Consider the following 26,221-nt stretch of genomic DNA (forward strand, 5'->3'; position numbering starts at 1 on the left):
TCTTAACATAAAATAGAGAAATACATGTGCCACTCATACATCCTACATAAACCAAAGTGTCTTCTTATGAGATTTTTTTGGTAATGTTTGTTGAACCCAATAGAATTCACCAAAGAATCCAGAGAAAAGTTGAATCCATCTAATCTGCTGTACCTTGACAACAGTTCCAAATGAGATCCTACCCAAGGGACAAGCAGGAAAAAAAAAGGCATATGGACTCTTGGGATCACTTGGCACCTCTGTGTTTGTAACTTACAGCCCCAAATTTAGCTAATGAGACACGAAGAAGATTATTGAGAATCAGAATAAATTAAAATATTCTAAAATAAATATATATGATGAAATTGAGCGGAGTATAACAAATTTTGAAGGTTATGTTGGACATTGTGAAAAGTCTTATATGGAAACTCTGGAGAGATTTAAGCACACTCAAGCTGGTACTTAGAGGTAGCAGCTGTGACTGTGAGTAGTTTAGTCAAATGGCTGCCCTGAATCAGCAGTTCTTCCCTGAGGGCATGGTCCTCTCTGTTGGATTTCCTGTGGTCGACTCTGGGACAGTCTTGACCTGTGTTAAGATGGCGGTCCCCTGGGGTGCAGCTTTTACTGGTTCCTTGGCTCTCTGCACACCTCTGCAGGAAGGAGACATCAGACCCTGCAGCTGAAATCGCCACATCTCTAAATGGGTTAGCTTTGAGGATATAGCTAAATGAAACAATCATTGATGAAATTTCTAATTATTCTTTCCTAATTTGTGCTTTTAAAAAAAAAATCCAAAAGGAGTAATACCAGATGAATTTCCTCTTTTTTATTCAGTATCCCTGTGGGCCATTACATCTGCATGCTTGAGTAAGGCTTTCAGGTAATATATAGGATGTAGGGAGATTTTCTTCCAAAGACTGATGGTTCTGTCACCCTGAGTCTGGAGTAAACTGGATTATAGACTGTTGACTTAAAGGAAGTTTGTTCACTGATCAGCTAATCAGAAATCACTCAGGCAAGAGGACATTTGAAGATTATGGGGTGTTTTTTTTTTTCTTACTTTTTTAATGAAAATTGCTCCCTTTTCCATTTTGCATGGAAAAGGAAGCCACAGGGAAGGGTGAATTGAAAGTCTTAGCTAATGGGCACTGTATAACTGTTTAATGCTTTGTTTTTATATTAATCTGGCAGTTCTTAAGACTCATCCTGGCTCTGTAAATTCTCCAATTGTTGTATTTGATCACACTGCATTGCCAACTATATGTGTTAGTGACCCAATTTTATCTGGGTAGCGTCGATAAAATCCACTCCCATGGGGTAAGCTCCACTTAAGAGTATTTCGAAAGGGTGGACCATCAATCCAGAATGCTCGACTGGCTACTTATATCATTACCGGCTTTAGGAAGAGTTAGCTTATCTCCCAGGGGATTCAGACAGGAGTGGAATGGCTCATTAGTGGTGTGTTTTCTTCCTCTGGCCCTATTACCCATTATTCCCAGGTGACAGAAAAGGCACACGAAACCCACTGTAAATCAGAGCTAAGAGGTCAGTAAGTAATCACCCCTTAATGCTTTGAGTACAGTAGCATCAGGATGTATTGCCACTACTGATAAACTGGATAAACTATAAAAAAAAAATACTATTTCACGGTTTTCAAAGGACCCAATGAATCCAGTCTTCATCCCAGTTTCGTATTTTCCCTTGCTGAAGACACCTATTCTTTTGTTGTGGTAAGTTTTATTTTCAAGTCCTGATGACCTTAGTAGCATATTGGACGCTGAAGCCAAGTAAAAGCTGAAAGATACATATCAAATAGTATTCTTGCTTAAAGTGGAAGAGCAAGACACTGGGGGAAACAGAAGACTGTGACACTAGATGGACAGAGCAGTTCGAAATTCTGTTCTGGGATTCTTTGACCCAGCCCTTGGCAGCTGCCCAGATCATGTTAATTGCCTCTTTGTGTATACATTTCTATACACTTAGTCATCATTTTGACTTAAAATGTAGATGTTATAACAAAGTTGGGAATATTTAAATGGCCTTCCCTTTCAGGCTTGTCTTGCGAAACTAATAGTTTTTTTTTTTTTTTTTTTTTAACACAAGCTATTATTTTGCCTTTAACATATTTTTCTAGGATATTATTCATGTTTGTAAAACAGGCCAGGCAAAAAAAAAATTCTACATCTGGGCCATGAAACAGAACTAAAAGCATCTTCAGTCCCCTACTCCTCCAGATAAGAGTAATTTTGGACTGAAGAACTAAAATGTTTGGCTTATGATATAGCAGAATACACAGGATACCCTAACTTCTAAATGAAGAGAGAAAACCTCTCCCGGGATTCTTTTCCCTTCCACAATGCCCTCCCCACCCCATTTTTGTGTCTATAATGCATGTAGGAATTTTGGCTTTAGGAATGCATAGATTCATCACTAGACTCAGAATTTCGAGCAAAAATAGACCTTGTAACTAGGCATGGTGGTTTGCACCTGTAACCCAGACACATGGGGAACAGGGTTCACAAGTTCAAGGCCAGCCTAACCTTTAACATGAGTCCCATGTCAGTCTAAGGCTAGGCCCTGTCTTTTTAAAAATGCGAAGTAAAACAATTTTAGAAGGTTTTCTGCTGATCCCTCTCTGAGTGACCAACATTTGGATGTGATTTCTGTGGTATGCAAGAGTAGATGCTGTCTCCCAGGTCACACAGGTCTCTGTCACGTGGTGTGCTCCATCCACTCTCCCGGTGGACTCTCCAGGTCAACTTCTGGTCTTTGTACATTAGTCTGAGATTGAGATTGTGCTGTGCCCTCTCTAGCTACGTCAACTACTTCCCAGTTGCATAGTTAAGAATGAGCATAGCCAGCCAGCTTGTAAACAATTTGTACTGAATGAATACATTATTAATTCTGCATGCTGAGAGATAGCCAAAGATATACACACTTAAAAGCCCAGCTGCCTTTCTCATCACATAGATTACAAGGAACAAACATGTAGATACTAAATAAATTTGAGTTTTATTTAGTTCATTTTGGTTGTTTCACTAGCACTTTTAATTACGCCTCCAAGTGTTCTAATCCCCTAAATTGAAAACATAATCAGTCCCTTGGATTCCAGAGGGTAGGCTGGACTTGTTCACTACTTCCTGATTTCTTCCTTCTCTTGGATAAAGCTGTCTGTCTGTCTGTCTTACCCTGACATGACCTTATGTTACAAATTAGTTCTTAATGTTTCTCCTCAATGGAGGATTTTGAACTTCTGCTCAATAGAGTTTGACTTTGCTGATGAAATGTGTAGAGTAAAAACACTGATATGTCCTGAGAACAAATGACCAATTGCTGCATGCACTGGCCACCATTAACTAAATCTGAAGGTAATTTTACATTACATCTGGATAATTTAACATTCCTTTTATTAAACTAACTATAAAATATGAGTAACACATGCTCCAAGAACTGAACATTTAGGTCATTGTCTAAAACAGATGAATGCAAGATTTTCTTTTTTTTTCTTTTTTCTTTTTTTTTTCTTTTTTCTTTTTTTGCAAGATTTTCAGGTCTCCGTGTTCCCTTTCATTAGGTGTATCAGCCATACTTGAGAGCTTTGAAACAAAACCTGAACTTGCCTCTAAATGGATAGAGAATAAGAGGGAGGCTGTCCCAGGGTTTTCCATGCCCAGCTTCCTCCTCCTCATTCAGGCTCCACATTCTTCACCAGCCTGGCACTAGAGGCCATGACAGGGCTGACAAGGTTTACCTGTGTAAAAAGGGGGTAGCTTGAAAGCTTAAGGAGCACCAAGAACACTTTTTTAAAAAGAATCTATGTTCAAAATAGGAAAACCCGCCTTTCAACTGACTTTGGGTGCCAGGCTCAGGTGTGACAGCCTCTGTGCCTGCCACCTCTCTCCCTACATCCATGAGGTCAGACCCTCCCCTAGGTACCTTCTACTGTGGGCATGAGGCCAGCTTCACCTCCTCACTGCTCTCTCCTCCCTATTCTTATGCTTTAACTCAACGCAGGGCTCAAAGGAAGCATTCCGTGATGCTCTAAGGCTGTGCTGTGTATCCTTGTGCAAGACACCCTAGGAACTCTTCTCACCTTTACTTTGGCATTGACATACCAGACTGGATTTTTTTTTCTGCTCAAATATTTGCCTCCTAATGCTCTGTGAAGTCTTTGGGGAAAATGACTTGTTGTCTCAGCATGCTTGTATCCCAGTGTCCTTCATTGTCAGTACTGCATAGCAAATAATGTGCAATAAATGCAAGTCTGAACCAAACCCAAGATGTGCATTTGCAGGTACAGGGATTGAAATTATCAGTCGGGTGTATGTTTAACTTCATTTGAATTATATATGTCTTCAAGATTTAAGTGTTTTTCCTCAAAACAAACTATACCCAAAGTCTGATCATGTCTCAAGGGATCATGTTTGGGACTAAGATGGTGTCTCAGTGGATAAGAATACTTGATGCACAAATATGAAGACCTGAGTTCAAATCCCACCACTCCCACAAAAAGATGGTTGCGACTCCATAGTTCTATGACCCCCGTGCTGTAGTGAATCAGACACTGGAGACTCTCTGGCCTTTCTGACTCTCACTCAGCCTAGCTCAGGGTTGGGCGGAAGATCATGTCTCAAAGGCAGTAAGACAAAAAGAGTATTGTATAAAGCCGATGTTCCTATGGCCTCTGCATTTGCACTTAAGGATGCATGCACCAGTGGCATGATCATAAACCATACACAACACAAATTTTAAAAAGACAAAAAAAGATCTCTGTTTTTTTAAGTATTTTTTTTGAGATAAACCATCCAGCAATATATTTGAAGCTCATGCCTTTGAGGTTTATATAACATAATTTTATATTCTTAAGCATAGATTAAGTAAGACAGGCAGTGAGTCAGTGCCTTAAAAAAAAAAAAAGATAAAATTTAGTGTGAAGACACACATACGGAAGTCTAGTAATTGGAGGCAGGATTTGGAAAAGGACAGAAGTTTTTAAGTAAAGAGTATTTAAAATATACCTCTTATCCAAATAGATGTTTAAAGATAATGTAAATATGTAAAATTCCATGCAATCTCAATTAAAATGTTGAAAAGCTGTATGCTGCACCAGATCGTGGACGCTACATAGCACCTGGACCTTCCAAACTATGTTATGTGAAAGATATTTTGGATTTTCAGTGGAAACTAGGAGTCAAAGCTTAAAACTAATAGCCAGAAAAACCTAAACATGATGTTCTGTTATACTGAGTCCACTTTTATAGGAATGCCATCCCAGAGGTGTGAGCTTTACAACGTCTGCCACTTAGAACCTTGGAAAAATGGAACCCACCTGACCCATAACTCCTCCGTGTCTTTCCTTCCATAGTGGGATCGGGCGGAACTGGCCCTGGGCCTCTGGAGGCAGCAGTATTCTGGCAGAATTTGGAACTCTCCATTTGGAATTCATGCACTTGGCCCACTTATCAGGAAACCCTGTCTTTGCTGAAAAGGTGAGTCTTGAAACACTTGTGCAGAGCGTGGGAAAGAAAACAATGTTTGTGTTTGGGGGGGGTGCACTTTGTAACATGCCTTAGTTCACCAGACTGTCAACCTAGTCCTTCCCTGATACTGTGTAACTCAGAGAGAGAGAGGGCCCACCTTCCCCCTTGCCGTTTGCTGTACATTAAGGAAGTTGCTTACCTGTGTGAAATTTATTCCATCTTAAGAATATGTAGCGCTGTAGACACTGTATGAAGCACACAGGTGAAAGGTTACAGTGTTATATAAATATGAAGTGGCAGCACAATAAATTTGTTTTCCAGAGGCAAACCCATCCATTACAATATTACCTCACCACTCAGCTTTTAGCTTTTACTTCTTTTAAGCAAAATTCCTTGACAGAGTTATGTTTCACTTTGTTGCAATTCCCTCCAAGCACATCAGCCTTTCCAGCCCATCTGACTACCATAGGACAGCCCTGCCACCTCACCTCAGCACCTGGCCTGTCCACCTTCTCAGAGAACACACACTTCCACAGCAAAAAAAGGTTGCTCATGGAGTGGCTCAGAACAGAACCTTATTTCTAACATTGTGGCCACCAGCAGGTCTGCAGTTAGGGGTTAGACCAGGAAGATTTCAGTCCTAGGTCTCTTGGCTTGTAAATGCTCCTATAACCTCTTGTTTGTGCCTCTGCACAAGGGATTGGGGGAGGGGGTGGAGAGGGAGGAGACTTCTCCGTCCTCAGTATCCCTCAAAGCCCCATCTCCCTATACCCGTGCACTGAGTGAGTGGCGTTCAGTGAGGGAATTTGCATAATTTCGTTTCTTTTATTTTTTTTCCACACCATTTGTCTTCTCTTGGCCTACTATTTATATTTGTTTATTTTCCATATCATCCTATTCAAAGGCACGATTCCAAAAGAGTAGTTATTGTTTTTATGCATTGATATAGCTTTAATATAGACTTAGGAGGTCTCAATTTGGGGTCTGGGTTTCTAGCTACCTATAACTATATGCACTGATTCCTATTAATTTTTGTCATGACAAAATTCTAAAACATTTTATGAAGTATTTTTCTACCCTGGAGAGAGGGAGAGAGAGAGAGAGAAAGAGAGAGAGAGAGAGAGAGAGAGAGAGAGAGAGAGAGAGAGAATGGCATGTGAACTTTTTCTTAGCTTTTCACATTAACATTCCCTTTCCTTTACAGGTAATGAATATTCGAACAGTGTTAAACAAACTGGACAAACCAGAAGGCCTTTATCCTAACTATCTGAACCCCAGTAGTGGACAGTGGGGTCAACGTAAGTTCAAACCTGAGCATTCCCTGTTGTGGGAGGGGCAGAAGGAGGGTGAGCACAGTTCTTGTCAAGGAATGTTGCGAAGGGGGACTGGGTCTTAACCAGCCTTAGAAAGTGTGCTTCGGGGGAAGCAGTCAGCTTGGTTTCCACAGAGAGCTGGAGTCTGATGACATTGTTAGAAGCATATTTGAAACCATTAGTCAGAAAAGGAAGAGCTGGCCACTGTGGTTAGGACTTCCACTTATAGAAGGTTGCCTGTGTGGTTGGAAGGAAAGAGGGTTCCTCTGTGCAGATGACAGTGATACTTTTGCCCAGGGTAGAAGCTGGACCACTCCATCTCTAACACTTTCTACTTTGACTTGGGGAATTAGAAGCTCAGACAGAGATCTTTCTCTTCATAAGTTTAAGCTACCAGATAAAGATTTCTTGGGAGTGACTTACCTTTAGATCAGAAATAAGTGTCAAACACGTCTTCCGATGCCAGAATCACCCACTTCAGATCACTTTCAACAGAGGTATAAAGACTTGGATTTGTAAAAAGGGAATGTTCTCAAGCCAATTTGGAAAGGCTGTGATATGCTAAGTATCAATTGAAAGCAAGTGAGCTACCTAGCTATGTGGAAGGCATTACGTTATTACTCTAATGTTGGCTTTTTTCCTTTATATTAAATAACATATTCTTAGATAATTATACATACTATTCTTTTAGAAGTACTTCGTTTAAAGAACACACTAGTGCTAGCAGGAGAAGCATGGTGACCCCCGTGTCTCTTATTGGTAATAGAGCCTAGGGCCCATAAAGAAGGTTCCCACTCAGTGTGGTCCACAGGTTGCTGGAAGTCCTGCACACCTTTCATGGGTCCACAGAATCAAAAGTTTATAAATGGTGACACAACTTGCCTTTTTCCTGAGCACATTTGCAGTTATATCAAGTGGACAGTGGTGGGTAAAACTGGTCGTCGGCTCCATAAGAACCAAGGCAAACACCCAACAGTAGTAATCTTCAGTCATTTAATTTAAAAGAGACCAGTTTCACTTATGCATGTTCTCATGAAGCGGAGGAATGATTTCGATTCTAGAAAACACCAACCCGTGTGTTACGGCAGGGTGATCATGTGAGTGACTTAGTGTAACAAAACACTTAGCGGAAGCAGCTTAGTGAAGGAAGGGTTCATCCCAGCTCACAGTTCCCTGGGGTACTCTATCATGGTGGCAAAAGCTTGAGGCGGCATTCGGAGTAGGGAGATGTTCAGCTTGCTTTCTTCTTTTTATTCACTGTGGAGCCCTGTCTCACTGGATGGAACTCACTCACGCTTAGACTGGGTCTTCCCACTCCAGTTAACTCCCATTAGAAACTCCCTTGCAGACATGCTGAGAGACTTGTCTCCTAAGTGGTTCTAGATTGCCGAGTTCACCATTAATACCAACCACCACAGCAGTGACCACTGTGTAAGGAAAGGAAGGGACACAGAAGCATTTCTGACACAAGATGAAAAATAAGTTGGGTGGGAAAAAGCATGTGTTTTAAGATTGTGTTATTACTGATATCACTGCTTGTTCTGCCACGATTATGATTATCTTTATAGTCACTGTCTTTACAACTAAAAACAGCTGGTTATTCCAACCTGGTTGGCATTGGTTCTTGAACAGGAAAAACTTCTGTTTGTAACCATGGTGGTAAAATTTGAGTTTCTAAATCAAAATTAGAATTTTAGAAACCTTGTCTGTCTTGCCATGAGCTTGACTTCATTAGTTTCCTGATAATATTGATGGTGACTTTAACAAAGATGGTTTTTGCTTTTATTATGTAGTAGGATATGTCGACATGGTATATCTACAAACTCTGAAAAGAAAAAAAAAAAAAAAACAGTAATTTCCAAACTAGCAGAGCACACATAACCAAAAGATCCAATAATAACAAAAAGATACTCACCTGATTTTAAGAGAATATAAAAGCGTATGGAGGGGCTGGAGAGATGGCTCTATGGGTAAGAGAACTTGCTCCCCTTACAGAGGGCTCAGGTTCAGTTCCCAGCGCCTTTCCTGATGGCTCACACTGTCTATCGTTCCAGTTCCAAGGGATCAAACATTGTCTTCAGCCCAGTGGGGAAACTGAGCATGCGCATAATAGGCATATGTATATGCACACACTCACACATATACATAAAATACAATTTATTGATATGATTTGTAACCCTGTATTGTAGCACTTTAACCTTTTAAACGCCACTTGTTAAGTTTTGTTGTTAAAGCAGATAGATAAATAGATAGATAGATAGATAGATAGATAGATAGATAGATAGATAGACTGCATGTGTACGAAACAGCTATACTCCTGTGCATGCATACAGGTGTGTGTGTATATATGTGTGTGTGTATGCATGTGTGTTTGTGTGTATGTGTGCATGAGACAGAGAGACAGAGAAGGACAGACATTAACCTCAATTCCTCAGATACCATCCACTTTATTTTTTGATTTCTCACTGGCCTGGAAGTCTGTGGGCTAGGGTAGCTGGCCAGGAATGTGCCTGTCTCTGCCTTCCCAGTTGCTGATATCACAAGCACGTGACACGATGCTCGCCGTTTTTTAATGGGGTTCAGATAGAGCCAATGCAGGTCCCCATCCTTGTATGATGAGCTAAGGAGCTCCTTACCAGCTGAGCCCCACCTCCAGCCCCTGACTGGACAATTAAGATGTGCTTCCTTTTGCTCCATCTGTAAAACTGCATGAGGCACTTCCCTTTGTATACTTTAGCCAAAGCAAAGTATACTCATGGATCAGAGTTGGATCAGACATGAGAATCTAGCCAGGAAAGCAAACATTAAGTAGATCAGGGGTGGGAATAAAATAGTGTTAGTCTTCCCACTGATATGCTTAATTTTTGAAGTGTCATTTTTATGAAAAATACCATTTGTTGTTATAACCGTTACTTTCAGTGAATCAACAAAAATCTTACTAAATTCTGTTTCAGTTTGTAATGTTGATAGATCCTACTCAAATGAGCACTGTCTTCAGGTACTACTCATCGCTCATTAAGAGTATAAGGGGCACTAAGACTAATCTGACATGTGTGAGGCCCACTAGTGTTGAAGCCCACATTGCCCGGCTTGGGGGCCACTGTGTCCCAGCCTGAGCTGCTGCTCCAGTCTTCGGGTCAGAATCTAGCAAAAGAGAGTGGGGATGAAGAGGAAGAGACACGAAGAATGGAGACAAGACAGAGGTTCTGATCAATTCTCCTTTATTGAAGGGAAATCCGGGGTATTTATACAATTTGCCACGTGCCTTGTAGGCATGGATACCACATGCACCTTGCAGCTGGGGGCATTAAACAGCAAAACAAGATATATGGGATAAACAAGATGTTTATCAGAGTGTGCCCAGCTGTTGTAGGCTGTTGAAAACAAGTCTCTTGTCAGGGTATATGGTTCGAGATGGCTACAAAGATGATAGCCGCTTTCTACTAGGAGTCGGCTCCCAACACACCAGAGTATTGGCATACAAGAAAAGTAGATATAATTTATCAAAAGGGTGACCAGTGTGAGAGTTCTTCTCTCGGATATTTCAAAAGTTGGAGAAGAGTCCCTGATCTCTGGCTTCCTTGCTTTAATTTTGGATTTAGGAGGTGCTCAGGAGGACACTAAGAAAGACACCAGAACATTTTGACTTCACCTGCTCAGTCACCCATACACTATAGAGTTGGCTCTGTTTTCCAGAACAAAGAGTCTTTTACGTTTGCACTGCTTATCAGCTTGTTTCTGATGGAAAACAAACAGGACTGCTTGCCCTGTCCCACCCTCCATCCTGTGTTCCAGCCATAGAAGAAAGGCTTCTATTTTTATTTCTCAACCGTGGCCTACTTGGCCATAGGTAGGGGTGGTTCCTTAAGCTATTTCTTCAACTCTTTTATTTAACTTCTTCACTAAGTGCCAGATCACATGCCTGTTCTTCCAGAGGCCTCCTCCCTCAAGGGTCTGGTTGGAACTTGTTACGACCCACTACACCTCCACTTCTTCCTCTCCAGATGAACAGTTTGGGTTATTCCACCCACAGTCCCCTTCCTGATGCTCATGCACATCCTTCTTCCTAGGGATTCAAAGCTTTAAAAGTTGGTAAGGATGTGATGTGTGTGTTTGCTAACCCAGAACACAGTGCTTTGTACTTACTCAGTGACTGTTTACTTGAATGGTTTTTCTACTGGTGTGTATTGTATCTGACCTTTCATTCTCTCAGTGATAGTTCTATTTACCCTTCTGTAAAAGTCGTCACTGCTTCTTAGCTGTGGCTAAAGAGCGACCTAGCCTAGCCATGGAGAGAAATGGGCTTTGTGATCATTGCAGCCAGATGTAAGGTGCTGTGAGTGTGTGTGTGTGTGTGTGTCTGTGTGTGTGTGTGTGTATGTGTGTGCATTCATGTGTGTCTGTGTGTTTGTGTCTGTGTGTCTGTGTCAGTGTGTTTCTGTCTGTATGTCTCTGTGTGTGGGTGCATGTCTCGGTGACTGTGTGTGTGACTGTGTGTTTCTGTGTGTGTGTCTGTGTGTGTGACTGTGTGTGTGTGTTTGTGTCTATGTGTCTGTGTGTTTCTGTGTCTATATGTCTGTCTGTGTGTGTGTATGTGTGTGCATTCATGTGTGTCTGTGTGTTTGTGTCTGTGTGTCTGTGTCAGTGTGTTTCTGTCTGTATGTCTCTGTGTGTGGGTGCATGTCTCGGTGACTGTGTGTGTGACTGTGTGTTTCTGTGTGTGTGTCTGTGTGTGTGACTGTGTGTGTGTGTTTGTGTCTATGTGTCTGTGTGTTTCTGTGTCTATATGTCTGTCTGTGTCTGTGTGTGTTTGTCCGTGTGTGTCCATGTGTGACTATCTGTGTGACTGTGTGTGCATTTGTGTTTATGCATCTGTGTGTGTGTGTTTGTGTCTATGTGTCTGTGTGTGTGTGTCTGTGTGTGTGTGTTGAGTTACTAAGTAGCACTGAAAACAATCCTGTGGACAGATAAGTTCAGATTCATATGAAGGTTATTAAAAAATTAAGGAAAAAATTATTATTTTGATCCCCTGTTTGTTGTCTTTTACTATTTTATTGTCATTTTGTCTTGTTTTCCTTTTTCAGACGTTATATTAGAAATCTTGGTGTGGGACCTCTTCCTACCAAGAATAATAATCATAATTTATCCCTTTAGAGACAAACATAAGACTTGAGTGACTACTCATTTACAGCTGTTAGGCATGAAAATACCATTGTTTTTTTCTGGAGTTGTTGGTCCTGTCCTTCTGAAAAAATAATCTTCTCTCCTATACCCTCTAAGAAGTTACACACAGAACTCTGTCACCACACAAACTGTCGCCCAGACCTAGGAAGGCTCGACTGATGAGATACTAAGTTATCAAAAGCACGATGTTCCTCTTTGTTCCTTTACTTTGATTTTTAACCTTGATTTTTGACCTCCAGAAAAAGTTTTAACTAACACCAAAATTAACTGAAATAAATATATTGTTTTATAACCTTTTTTTTTCTTTAAAATACTCCCAGATGCCCAAGCTTGTTCTTCCCTCATTGTGGACTCATAACCCAAGGGGGCAGTACCCAGCCTTTCCAGGCTGTTAGTTTTCTCTGTCGTTGTTCTGACTCCGAAGGGCATGTCTGGATCAGGGCCATCATTCCCCATAACTTCATTCGGCCCTTGTTATTTTGACAGTAACTGGACAGGGATTTGCTTTGCCATGCATCACTTGCGTTTGTCTCCTACAGCCATGCTTACAACAGCAGGTCTCATTATTGATGAGACCCGACTTAGTCTATTTACTTTGTAAATGTCAGAGGTTTCTGCGGTAATTCATTTAGGAAACTGTAAAGGTCATGCGCTGCTATTTTAAGGAATCAGAGCTACCACTTTAAAAACATTTTCCCTAAAATTGAATTCAGATGATTCTAGACTATTCATAATAAGGAAACTGCATATTTAAATAAGTAAAATTGGACCCTACTAGTTGGAATAGGTCCCTATTAACATTGATATCACTTAGTTTTGAGGGGAAGAAGTTTCTCAGGGCCCAGTGTGGAACATGAGGACCTATCTCTGCCATTATGGATCATGACTTGGTGACAAGGCAAGATACTTGGACCACATTCTGGAAATAAAAGTGTGGTAAAGGGATGCTGTCCAAAAATTTTTGAAGGGAGGGGCAGACCTTCAAGGTTTTCAAGGAAGGTCTGTGTGTGATCCTCTATATGAAGTATGCCCTTTTCGTTCCCCAAGGGAGACAGACACTGATAATTTTGAGGACCAAACTATGAAAAGTGAGCAGAGACCAAGTGGCCAATGGCACAGAGAAGACTGAGACATGAAAGTCCTTCTTGGTTCCAAAAGAGGCAAGGCCCAAGGACTTTGAGTTAGTGGGGACCGGATTCTCCTGTGAAGGGGCCAGGTGCCAAGAGTGTGGAGAGAGGTTGATTGACACAGGAGCATCTTGCAGGGAAGGACATGCTGACTTCCATGTCCTGTGCAGTGGGCAGGACTGCATGGAGCTGCCCGAGCACTGTGACAGTTGAGGAAGTGACCTTGCTATTGAATTTTACTAAAATTCAATAGAAATAGCACAGCCCCGTGAGAGTGAAAGCAGGAAATGAGATAAACGGTCACTGCTGCAGTAGCAACAAGCAGGAGCTGTTCTGTACCCTTCCTGTCCCTGGGATGAAACACTCTGACCCCAAGTAACTTACAAGGGAAAGGCTTTGTTTGGCTCACACTTCCAATTTACAACCCATCATTAAGAGAAGTCAGGTAGGAACTCGAAGGAGAAGCCACGGAGGACCCATGTTAGCTGGCTCACTCCTAGGCTTGAACTTCTTAGAAGGTTCATAAACAGCCTATCACCACCTGTCTAGGTGGTGCAGCCCACATCGGGCTGAGTGCTCCCACTAAAAGAAAGCAGTCTTCCCCAGATACACCCAAGGGTCAATCTGAGCCTATCTGTCTCTTATTTGGGAGTCATTTCTAGGTGACTGTAGGCTGTGTCAAGCTCTCAGTTAAAGCTACCTAGGACAGAAGTGGTGATGGCTTGAGCCAGAGTCACAACAGTAAGAACAGAGAGGAAGGGGAGGGGACTGAAAAGACACGTGAGAAGTGCAGTGTGTAGAGATCCAGAGCCCACTGCTTGTGGGAAGGGGAATCAGAAAATACAATTTTTTTAAATAGCCATTTAATGGTTCTTGCTCTACTTTGTGTGTGTGTGTGTGTGTGTGTGTGTGTGTGTGTGTTGCTAGTAAACTGAACCCAGAGCCTCAGCATTAGCTAGACAAGTGGCCTGTACTGAGCTTCATCCACAGCCTTGTTGATTCCTGAATTCCAGTGTCTGTAGATAGGCAAGTGGAAACCTGACCAGGATATGAAATTGAAGTTGGAGGAGGAAGAAAAGGAGGAAGAGGAGGAGAGGGAGTAAGAGGAAGAAGAGGAGGGAGGAAGAAGAAGAAGAAAGGAAGGGAGGGAGGGAGGGAGGGAGGGAGGGAGGGAGGGAGGGAGGGAGGAAGGGAACGAACTATTTTCAACACCCATGTAGATTCAAAGTGAAGTTGGCGGCTAGGCAGCAGAACAGGTCTTTGTAGCTGGAGATAGACTAACACACTCCTGGATAACCAAGTCAAGAAATCCTCCTTTCGTTTCAGATTTAGCTCTGTGTTATGAAACTTTGAAAGGCCATTTTGCTAATGGTCACATTCTCTCAGTTCTGAGCATGGAATTTCACATCAGTTGTGCTTGCGGTTTGGAAGCAATGTGCTTAACAAAAGAAGATTCACTCAACTTAGAGTGGGTGTTTTATGATGAAAGGCAAGCATCTATTAGTGGGGCTGTGGGGTCAAATGGCTCTCAGCCACTCTGTGCTCTCTCCTAGCCTCAGGGGCCATTTTCTTGCTGTAGAGATGAGGCAACCTGGCTGCAGGTGCAGGAAGATAGGTGATCTGTGCCTTAGACCAAGCATAATCAATACGCAACGGCATCGGAAGTGGAGGTGTACTGTGTGTAGCGTGAGAAGGCAAACAGTCAAACAGTTCTGCTTTCTTCCTTTTGGTATTTCAAGAAAGGGTTTCTCTGTGTAACAAGGCCTTGGCTCTCCTGGAGCTCACTCCAAACTGGCTTCAAACTCCCAGATCCCACCTGCCTCTGCCTCTGCCTCCCAAGTGCTGGGATTAAAGGCGTGCGCCACCACCTCCTGGCTTCTCTCTCTCTCTCTCTCTCTCTCTCTCTCTCTCTCTCTCTCTCTCTCTCTCTCGGTTTATTTATTTTTGTTTTATGTGCATTGGTGGTTTTGCCTGCCTGTATCTCTGTGCAAAGGTGTCCAATCACGTGGAGCTGGATTACAGACACTTGTGAGCTGCCATGTGGAGGCTGGGAATTGAACTAGTGTCCTCTGGAAGAACAGCCACTGCTTTTAACCGCTGAGCCATGGCTGCAGCGCTCGAGCCCTGCTTTCTTCCTTCTTCACCACACCTGCCGCATCTGCTTTCTCCCCTCAGACTCAGAACAATAGAAAAACTACATAATCTTAAAAACAACATGAACCCACGGAGACTCTGGCTTCATATTTTTTGTTTTGTTTAATACCTAAAGTTTTCCTGGAGTTTTATATTACTCAGATCTAAACTAAATTTAAAACACTTAACTATGGACCATCTTAATTTGCCTTTTTTTTTTTTTTTTAGTAGAGAACCCGGTTTTTAGAATTCATGGTAACCCCCTCATAGTGTCTCATCCCGTTTGCAGGAGTAGCCCAGTGACGATTGAGGGCACATCATGTGACTTCACAGTCCTTCAGCTAGTTTCAGAAAGTCTTTCTGAAAAAGGGGATTTGTTGGGACTCACATGTTCCATTGGGCTGCAGCTGACGGGGTTTTGAATCCAAGCCACTGATATGATCTTGCCGCATTATCGGAATTAAAAGCTGAGTCACTGGGAAATTCACTTCCGTCTCTCTCTTTCAGATCATGTGTCCGTTGGAGGACTTGGAGACAGCTTTTATGAATATTTGCTTAAGGCATGGTTAATGTCTGACAAGACAGATCTCGAAGCCAAGAAGATGTATTTTGATGCTGTTCAGGTAACCCAATATTTAAATCATCCTTGCTAGTCAGTTCTGCCTTACAACTTGCATATTAATCAAGCTTTAATGAAAAAAATATAGAGTACTTCATGAGTGCCTTATAAAGTATTTTCAGTCAGGGAGAGTTCGATGTCTGCAGTGTCGTTTCAACCATGATAACTATCCTTACAATTTTAGTTCTAACAGAGCACTGGAAGTCATTATGTAGTTCAAATCCCACCTGTGTCATATATTTAGTCAAGCATAGTGGTGACGCCCCATACTTCCAGCATTGGCAGAGAGGTGGCCAGAGGGTATGAGGACTGCTTTGAGTTTAAAGTCAGACTGGCTACAGAGTGAGTTCCAGGCCAACCTGAATTACAGCCACTTGTGTGAAAACCAGGTGGTCATAGAGCAGATACCATTCTGGTCAACAAGAGATCATTTGGAAGACAGTGTTGACTGAAGATGACACTGTCCACTAAGATCATACTGGTGCCTCTGGTATGTTGCCCCAGTGGCACTGCCTAATGGCAGGTTGCCTGGGATATATACCCCTTTCTCTAAGAATGTGACTATGTTCTTTTCTGATTGCTACATTTTTCTAGATGGGGAAGGAATCTGGGGTTTAATATTCTGAAAACTGGCTAAGTTGGAATTGCTGGTGCTCCCTGACTGCCTGGTGCTCCTTTTTGAACTCATCTCCAGAAATCTAATAAAATTACAGCTAAATCTACGGAAAATTAACCACTTTCTTCAATGCTCAGAATATTTTGTAATCTACACTATTCATATATAGGGGGAAAATGTTGAAATGGGTCCTCATCTCTCCCAGGATGGCATGGACCCTTATCTAGCCAGGATGACATCAAACCATTCTTCCTGCCTCCACCTCCCAAGTGCTGGGATCTCAGGCACAGACTATCACATATGGACTTAGACACCTGTAACACCATTTATTTTAAGTCTTTAAGTCTTTGTCCTAAATGTGTTGTCCTCTCATAGGTCTGGGTGGTGTGTTGGTTGGAATATAATGTAGCTTGCATTGACCTGGCTACCAGGATTGAGTATTCTGTACTTGTCGTCCTAGGATCAGTTGAAGGCTTCATTGAGCCAACCACAGCCCTTCACTCTCACAAGCAGGCATCAGAAACTCCTTAGGAGGAGGACTGTAACGGAGCCTTTATTACAGTGATGAGCATCACATGCAAGTTAGGCTGTGGTCCCTCTGGTCCTGTCCTCATTTGGTACTGCTAGACAGCCCACTCCTATAAAGGTTACTTTTCCTCCTCCCAGTGAGGAGCTTGGGGTATTAATCTTGAGAATTCCTTTCAGTATAATTTGTTTTGCATATGTCATCTAATTAGCATCCTAGCAAACATTTTAACTGTTTTAATTCGAAGTCGCCCTCTAAGGCCTTGATAGACCACGAAAAGCCCTTTTGAAATATCGTTTGAAGCATTTTTTCCCCAATTTCTAGAACTGTTCCCATGTAACTCTTAGTGTCTTCTGTTTAGACAAACAGTTGACGGGAAAATCCATTAAGAACAAATGGGGCAAAGTGTTTCCTCTGACTCTTAATTGTAAAAAAGAAAATTGTATATTTTCAAGTTTCAGAGCAAAGTTAGAAAAACACGAAGTGCAGAGTTCAGAAGCAGCTTTAACAATCTTCTTACCAAAGCTGTGCTTTGCTGCACAAGATCAAGACGTGGGCACTCCACCATGGATTGGGACGGGCACACGAGCTCCCAGCACCAGCCGAGGAGCTTCCAACAGTTGGTGGATGAGAGGGGAAGAGGGTCCGCTTTTATGACTTCATCTGTTTATTCACTTTTCATCCTGGTTACACCCACATACACACAGTCTCTCCCCTATTCCCATTCACTGCTCCTCTGAGAAGTGTGAAGCCCCTCCGGAGCATCCCCCACCCTGGCACATCAAGTCGTCGCAGGACTAGGTGCATCCTCTCACACTGAGGCCAGTCGAGGTGGCCGCTCAGTTAGGGGAACAGGATCCACAGACAGGCAACAGATTCCTGGGCGGCCCCTACTCCAGTTGTTGGGGGACCTGCATGAAGACCACATCTGCTACGTATATACTGAGTTGGGGAAATCCGCTTTCTTCAGGGCTGTGGCCATTTGTAAGTTGCCCACAATGTCACACCTATGTGCACTGTGGCAACAAGATGGAGGGTGGGGATGGGGGTGGGGTTGAGAGGCATGGAGTCACATGATGCATCTCAGGAAAGATGACTCCAGAGACCAGCATCAGGGTACAGATCTAAGTTTACTGCCCAGTCCATAAGCTTTTATACAGTGTTTGACCCAATCCCAAGCCCCAGTCACATCTTGCCACACTTACCAAGCTCTGCCTGGTGAGGTAACTCAGGAGTGGGGAAGTATCATCACCAGTGAGGATTTTTGTGACAACTAAGAAGAGGCCACCTCCCCAGCCTCTTTTTTTTTGTCCTTTATGCTGTCTCCAAGTGTGCCAAGAGCGAATTTAGATCTAATGCCTTGTATGACAGAGCAGGGCTTTGTGAGTCTCGGGAGCCTGTGCCACCTCCCTCTCCACCCCACCTGTTCCTTCACAAGGTTGACTTTCACATCCCCCACAGTGCTTGAGGGCAGCACTAATCAGACTCGGGGGTGAGCGGTTGGGGTGTTTTTTTTTTCCTTAAATAGGGCATGAAGTAGGGAAAGGAGGCAGAGGGGGTCTGGAAGAAGTTGGGAAAGCGCTTGGGGGAGGGTAAACATGATCAAAACACATTGGATATATGTATGAAACTTCAAAGCATAAATAATACAACCATTTTTAATATGATTGAATGGGGAGCAGTAATTCACCCCTGAGGCATAAGCCTCAGTTGACTGCAGAGGGTCATGGCCAGCCTGAAGAACATAACAAATAAAAAACCTAAACCAAACCAGTTCTTATCAAGAAGTCAGCAGTGTGTATTATTGTTCTGACGTGTTGAGTCAGTGGGGACATGGTCACAAGTTTTAGGTGGATTCAGTTAGGAGTGCTTTAACTAGACAGTACTTTGCCCTCTTGTCTGGTTATTAGGGCTCTCCCTGGAGGCCACACAAAGACGCTATAATGGGGCAAGATATGTGGGCAGGTGATGTATCATTTAAGAGTTCACAGGCTTCATCAAATTACACAAATATGGAAGAATTAAGCCATGGAATAATATATCATGCTCTCTTTCCTCAATCAATTCCCTATAGATTTGACACACACAAAATTTTATTTACTAGAGTCATATTAGAGTATATTTATATATTTTTATCTCCACACAAAACCACTGCTTTGGGCACAGAACTTCATCATAGTTTATTTTAGGAGGCAGCAAGTTGGTCAGAATCACGCAAAAAAATAATATAGTAGTTTATTCACTCTCCATAACAGGGTAATAATGTTGCTCTAATCGGTGCTCAAAAGCTATTACTCTTGCCATGGAGAAAGAATAATTTCCTGGGTGATGAACAAGTATCTGCTTGAAGGACTTTATTGCAATTTGTGTTATGAGAAGTGTAAATAGCTAAGATGTTCAGTTGCATTCAATGAGAATTAAATATTAATCTAATAACTAAACCATCAATAAAATTAGCTTAACCACAGCTAATGAGCACAGAGGTGTTCATTTATTTCTGACTGTCTTGCTTTTGTTTGTTTATTTCTAATAAAGGTAGATAGGGTTTCATCTACCCACTTCTACCTTCCCAAATGTGCATCCTGAAAACCCTCCTTTTTCTGACAACAGAGATCACTGCAAACCCCGTGAGAGTCCTTTTCTTCCTATGTCATAGTGATCATATTCTATCACAAGAATTGGAAGTTAGCAATTCCAAACCTAATTCATGCTTTATGATTTTTTTTAAATACAAGGCTTACTTTATTTCTAACCTAGTTTTTTTTTTATAATATCAGCAGTTCATGGGCATAAATAAAATATGTCTTACAAATCAGTTTTGTAAATATTATTTTTATCCCTGATTTAAATATCATTTGCTTTAAATTTTTCAACTGTACAGTAGTATGTTTCTCAAGAGAATAAACAGATGTGCTTGACTTAATTTCTCTGTATATGTGTAGGTACACATGTGCACATGTGGCCAGAGGTCAACTTGGGTCATTCCTCGGGAGCTGTCCTCCTTGTCTGTAACATGGTCTGTCATTGCCCTGGAGCTCACTGATGAGCCTACTCTGGCTAGCCAGCAAGGCCCAGGCTACTGACTTCCTCCCCCCAAACACTGAGACTTACAGCAATGCCACCAATGACAGCTTTTCTCCATGCTTTACTGAGCCATCTCCCTAAACCACCTGATTGGTCTCTTATCACTGCACAAGAGGTATAAATAAGTGGCGTGCCAGGGCTAGTGTCCATACTGACTTCTTTTAAACAAAATGCTGCAGAGTCTTCACCATAGATACCATTGTTTTCATGTTACAGATGAAGAGTATACTAAGACTTATAGACGTGCAGAACAAGTTACCTGCAGCATTCCCCAAAAGCATCAGAGATATCATCTAAATCCTTATTCTCTGACTCTGGGACAGCCCATCTTTGCCACTCCTTTTTGCTGTTCAAGCCTAAGAGGGAAAAAACAGCAGTGCTGCCATTGTGGATTTTAGACCCTAGCACGTTCTGTTCTTCATCTACAGTGAGACCTAGGCTTTGTACTGACTCAGCTGAGACATGGTGTCAGTGTCCTGTCTTTGAGAAGGAAATGACATTTAGGGAATGAGAATGGCCAAGTGTTTGGTTGTGGAGTCAAACAAAGCCAATAGGGCTGGGCCAAAAGAGAAAATCCCAACCAGATGAAGAAGTGGAGCATTTAAAGAATACAGAAAGCAGGAACATTTCTGATGAAATTAGATTTGAGACAACAAGCAAATTGCAAACAGTGTTTTAAATTGTAGTTGTTTTAATTGTGTTCACATACACAATTAAAGTGTGTATTTGTGTGTGTGTGTGTGTGTGTGTGTTTAATTGTAGTATAAAACTGAGAGTGTTGGTGGCATATGCCTATAATCCCAACACTCAAGAGCTGAGGCAGGAGAATTGCTGTGATAGACAATCCTGCCCTCCATAGTGAATTCAAGGCAGTCTGTGATCTATAGTAAAGCCATATCTCAAAGAAAAAGAGGAAAGAAAGAAAAGGAAATAATTGATTACACAATAATAATACAGAATTTATGAATTTGAGAAAAGCTACAGACTATTTAACATGTCTCCTTTTCAGGCCATCGAGACTCACTTGATCCGCAAGTCAAGTGGGGGTCTAACGTACATCGCAGAATGGAAAGGGGGTCTCCTAGAACACAAAATGGGCCACCTGACATGCTTTGCAGGAGGCATGTTTGCACTTGGGGCAGACGGAGCTCCGGAAGCCCGGGCTCAACACTACCTTGAACTTGGAGCTGAAATTGCCCGAACCTGTCATGAGTCTTACAATCGCACATGTGAGTATATGTTACTCTCCGATCACACGCCACTCCCTCAAACCTTGATTTTATTTGATAAAGGGCTTTGCTGTGGCCATCATCCAGGAGGGAGAGGGAGGGTAAGGAAGAGAGGGGAAAGAAAACCACTGTAAAATTTGATGATTTTAAATGATTTAAAGGAATTATACTTGTACTTAAAAGTCACTGCTATATACAAAAATACACATCTTAGTGTGTCGAGTAACAAAAAAAAAAAAAAAAAAAAAAAATAGGCCATACAAGTTTAAGCTTCTTCACTGACCTTTGCTTTACGTCAATAACACTGAGCAAGGGTCTCTGACCCAATACAAAAGGAAACTTTCCCCAAAGCCCCATAAGGAGATTATATGTCTGGCTTTCCATTTATAAAATAGGCATTTGAACGCAAAGATTAAATAACTGGCCTTTTGGGACATTCTCAGAGAATTCTCAACCACTAAGCTTTCAGATACCTAGCAAATGGCTGCAGTGCCTTATACGGACCTGGTGGGTGTTCAGTAAGTAGGAGTTAAATGTGGACAAAGAGAAAAAAAAAAAAACAAGAATTGTCACTTTCTAAAATGGATTGTTTTAGCTGATACAAATTTAGGAGTATCTTGAGTACTGTGTGTTGTAAGGTGTGTCTAGCTCCCTTAATCTACCTGGCATCTGTCTTCAAGGTTGTTGCATACTTTCTGATTTTGTCAAGGTCCTACCCTTATTCAGGAGGTAACCCTTGTTAACTGATTGCATGTGCTCTAGATGTGAGGTTGGGACCAGAGGCGTTTCGATTTGATGGCGGTGTGGAAGCTATTGCCACGAGGCAAAATGAAAAGTATTACATCTTACGGCCAGAGGTCATCGAGACGTACATGTACATGTGGCGACTGACTCACGATCCCAAGTACAGGACCTGGGCCTGGGAGGCTGTAGAGGTGATGTTTTAGTTTGCATATTTCTTACACATCAGTTTCTTAGTGCAAAAAATGTTCAACGATGACAGCGAATCTGCTATGGCATCTTTTCTGAGATTTCCATATCTTTATCAAGTTTGTTCCATTCAGGACTGGCTGTTTCTGGCTAATTCACTGTATAGAGTAGCGTTTAGCTTTGGTTTATAGAACAATAATAAACCTGTATTACAGGTAGGCTTGAATACTGAAGGATAGAGATCTAGAAAGAAGGATCTAGAAAGGCATGTTACAGCATAGAGTTACCCTAACTCTGGAACTAGACAGACACTTCTGGGTGTTCAGCACTGTCTGTTTTCTATTTGAAATCACTGCAGGATCCATGTTTTCCCATTGGTCCTTGGGCTTTAATGATGCCCTATGCTTTTGCCTAGAGCAGAGGTCCTCAATCTATAGGTCACAACCTTTTTGGAAGTAGCATATCAGATAGCCTGTATATCAGATATTTACATTATGATTCATAACAGCAGCAAAATTATAGTTATGAAGTAGCAATGAAAATGCCTTTTTGGTTGGGGGTCAGCCCAGCATGGAGAACTGTATTAAAGGATGTCAGCACTAGGAAGGTGAGAGCCACTGACTAAAGCAAGCTATGTCCTTAGCTCTAAGAAGAACTTAGAGAACAGTTTGCCTTGGACAGTGGTTGTTTACCAGCAGAATTTCTCTTTCTCAATATGTGCTTTGAGTGCTTTTCTTGGGTCTCTTCCTACCCAATATGGAACATTATCTCCCATATCTGTTGTGCTAGGACCATAGGAGGTGCCCTCAGCTAGACATCAAACCATGGCTAGTTTTAAGGGCTATTATGCAGAAAGAAGTGGGAGAATGCCCAGAGAATGACAGCAAGCAGACACGTTAATTACTCTCCTCCCCCAGCCTCTTAGTAGAAAACTAGCTGCCTTAAACACTGATCGTAGAAAAGACTTCTCTAGAAAGTCTCAGGAAGTCTGTGTAAAGCAAAAAATCACCTTGGGAAGCCATTGATTAACTTTCTTTACCACCTTCTTCACCTAGTATATCTGTTATCACTAATTGTCAGTCATTTTTAGTAAAATATTCCGTTCTCTAATTATATTCAATCAGTAGTGATTCCACTTGTTTAAATTTACATTTTTTTTCCTCTGGAAGGAAATGTGTTAAAAGTGAATTTCATCCACGCCTCAGTGATAAGGGGCTGGCTGTGACTTGGCCTGCAAAGGAATTATGAGCTTGAATTGCAAATACTGATTTAAATTGGAAACATCAAGAATAATGTATTTCATCAGATCTGACACCAGGACTGGGGATATGGTTCAGTTGCTAGAATTCATGTATTGCAGCACACAGGCCTGGGGTCAGGTTATCGAACTAATACACTGTGCATGGCAGTGCACACCCAGAATGCAGCCCTCAGGAAACAACAGGATCAAAGCTCAAGGTCATACTCTGCTGTATACCTAGTTTGAAACCATCCTACCTCAAAAAAAGATTTGGCTTACTGAACAAGCATGAGGGCCTGAGTTCCGAACCCCCAAACCCATGTAAAATACAGGCATGGCTGTGTGTTCATGTAACCCCAACAATGCTAAGAGTACCAGAAACTAGAAGATTCTCAACTGGCCAGCCAGTCTAGCCACAGCAATGAGCTACCTCAGAATACAAAACGACAGAGGATACCCAACATTGACCTCTGACCTCCACATATGCTCACACAAGTCAGCATAGCTGTACACACCCATACACACACCCAACCAAAATTAAAAGAAAAATCTAACAGCATAATTTGTAGGAGGTAACATTGTTTCACATACCACTCACATTGCACTTCATGGCAATGTTATAGATATTAAACGTAAAAGGAAAAAATGTATGACAAAGGTTATCAAAAACGGGAAATCTCTGGTAGTTGGTGGGCAGTAAATGGCTTTGCTTGATTCTTCCAGTGAGGGGAGTGTCTTTGTAATAATAGCTGTGGTTTTCTGTAGATGAATTTTATCTCATTTTTTTTTTTTTACTTAACATGACGTGTGCAATGAAATTATTTCCCTCTGTCCAAACCAAGGTGTCCCCTGATTTAGCTCCTAGTAACTTCAGTTGAAACTTAGCTGGAGTGCTAAGCACAGACTCCTGAGGTCTTGCTTTAAAGTCATGACCCCGTAGGCAATGGCAACACACTTGCCCAGCCTCGTGGTCCCCGCGCTGCGCCAGCAGCCCCAGTGAAGGGCCCTTGCTGTGTAGCACAAGTGCCTGCTTCATAGCCATTCTGATGCTGGCTTTGGCTCCTCCCCCTTAGCCCTAACTGGTCACAGGTAGCAGCCATGCCAGGAAGATGTGGGGTCACTCTTCTGTGGGCAGCTCACTGTGGTTGGGGGAGTTGGCCTCAAAGGCAGTTTTAACCAACGAGATTCTAGAGCTGGTGTCTAACCATTCTATTCTTCTTTAAAGAACACTTTTATCATGTGCATGTTCACTGCTCGGCCCTATGATCTGTCTTCGTTGCACACAGCTGGAGCCCACTCATTGCACGAGTCCTGCTACCTCCTGGTTCCCTCACACATACTCACCTCCTTCCAGATATCATCTCAATAAACTCCCTACTCACAACCTCTGTTGCATGTCACTTTTCAGGGAACGCAGCTAAAATGTAAGGAACTGAAAACCCACTTAGTATACCTCTGTCGTCAAACACTGGGCTGTGGAGATGGCTCAATGGCTAAGTACTTGCCTTACACACTGGAGCCTCAGAGCTCAAGTCACCCGAAACCACATAAATACAGGCATGCTAACATATGTCTGTTGTCCTAGTGTTTCCTCTACATGATGAGAGGCAGAATCCACAGAAATTCTTGGGCCAGGAAGCATGGGGTATATAAGAGGCCCTGTCACAAACAAGACCCAAAGTCACTTTTGTATTACACACACACACACACACACACACACACACACACACACACAATCACTGTCTTAGTTTCTTTTCTTGGTTGATATGCTAAAATACTCTCCAAAACCTACTTAAGGGAGAAAGGGTTTATTCCATTATTCTGGCTCACAGTTCTGAAGTACAGTCCACGGTGGGGAGGCAGGTCAAAGCAGCTGGAGTTTGAAGCAACTGGTCACACTGCTGAGAAATGCTGTCATTCAACAACCTCTCTCACTTAAGTAGTCCCGAGTCCCATCTAGGGACTAATGCCACCCACAGTACATGGGTCTTCACACCTAGTGCAGTCAAGATAATCCCTATAGGCATGTCCATCTCCCAGGTAATTAATAAGTACTTAAGTATATTACAGTGGCAGCTTTCTCTCTCTCTCTCTCTCTCTCTCTCTCTCTCTCTCTCTCTCTCTCTCTCTCTCCCTCCCTCCCTCCCTCCCTCCCTCCCTCTCTCTCTCTCTCTGTCTCTCTTACACACACACACACACACACACACACACATGCACAGATGCACAGCACACGCGCACACACACATACACAAAACAAATATTACCCTTGACCCAGTGTTTTTTCACCAATACACTCAGTAAAACCAATTTCCATGTCTTCATTAGATAGGATAATTATTTTAAATACATTAGGGCAATGTATGCACCACAGTGCAATACTGGAGCCTGCCTTCCTGAGTCAATAGCACTCCAGCAATCATGATCATCTGGGCACTTGTGAACACACCTGCCAATAGTAACTTCTAGCTGGGACTTCATTTGCTCTCTGTCAGTAATGGCAAGAACTGTATTGCATTTGTCCCAATTGAATATGCGACAGCTGGCAGATAAGATTTATCTGAATAATAGCAGTGCCTATTTATTCATACAGATTAGGTAATATCGCAGCTGATCCACAGACAATAAGGCCTCGTGAGACTTTTGCTTTCTTCACAGTTTTCATTGATGCCTGGCACCTCACGCTTTGCACGCCGACATTCTGAATCTGAGAATAGTGCTTCTTTCCCAATCCCACTTCTACTTCCCCAGACGTGATCCTTCC

The 26,221-nt window shown here is 42.2% G+C and overlaps 1 protein-coding gene across 2 annotated transcripts in view; it reads left to right on the forward strand.

The window, feature by feature from the left end:
* Man1a1 (mannosidase alpha class 1A member 1) overlaps positions 1-26,221 on the forward strand; it is a 173,489-nt gene that overhangs the window by 135,958 nt on the left and 11,310 nt on the right. For both annotated transcript variants that reach the window (XM_034524436.2, XM_034524437.2), the window contains exons 7-11: positions 5,345-5,468; positions 6,664-6,757; positions 15,724-15,839; positions 21,071-21,290; positions 22,053-22,225. In XM_034524436.2, the coding sequence (XP_034380327.1) occupies positions 5,345-5,468; positions 6,664-6,757; positions 15,724-15,839; positions 21,071-21,290; positions 22,053-22,225 (727 nt within the window). The remainder of the gene's footprint in view (positions 1-5,344; positions 5,469-6,663; positions 6,758-15,723; positions 15,840-21,070; positions 21,291-22,052; positions 22,226-26,221) is intronic.

The sequence above is a fragment of the Arvicanthis niloticus genome, chromosome 20 (genome assembly GCF_011762505.2).
Source record: "Arvicanthis niloticus isolate mArvNil1 chromosome 20, mArvNil1.pat.X, whole genome shotgun sequence".
NCBI lineage: Eukaryota > Metazoa > Chordata > Mammalia > Rodentia > Muridae > Arvicanthis > Arvicanthis niloticus.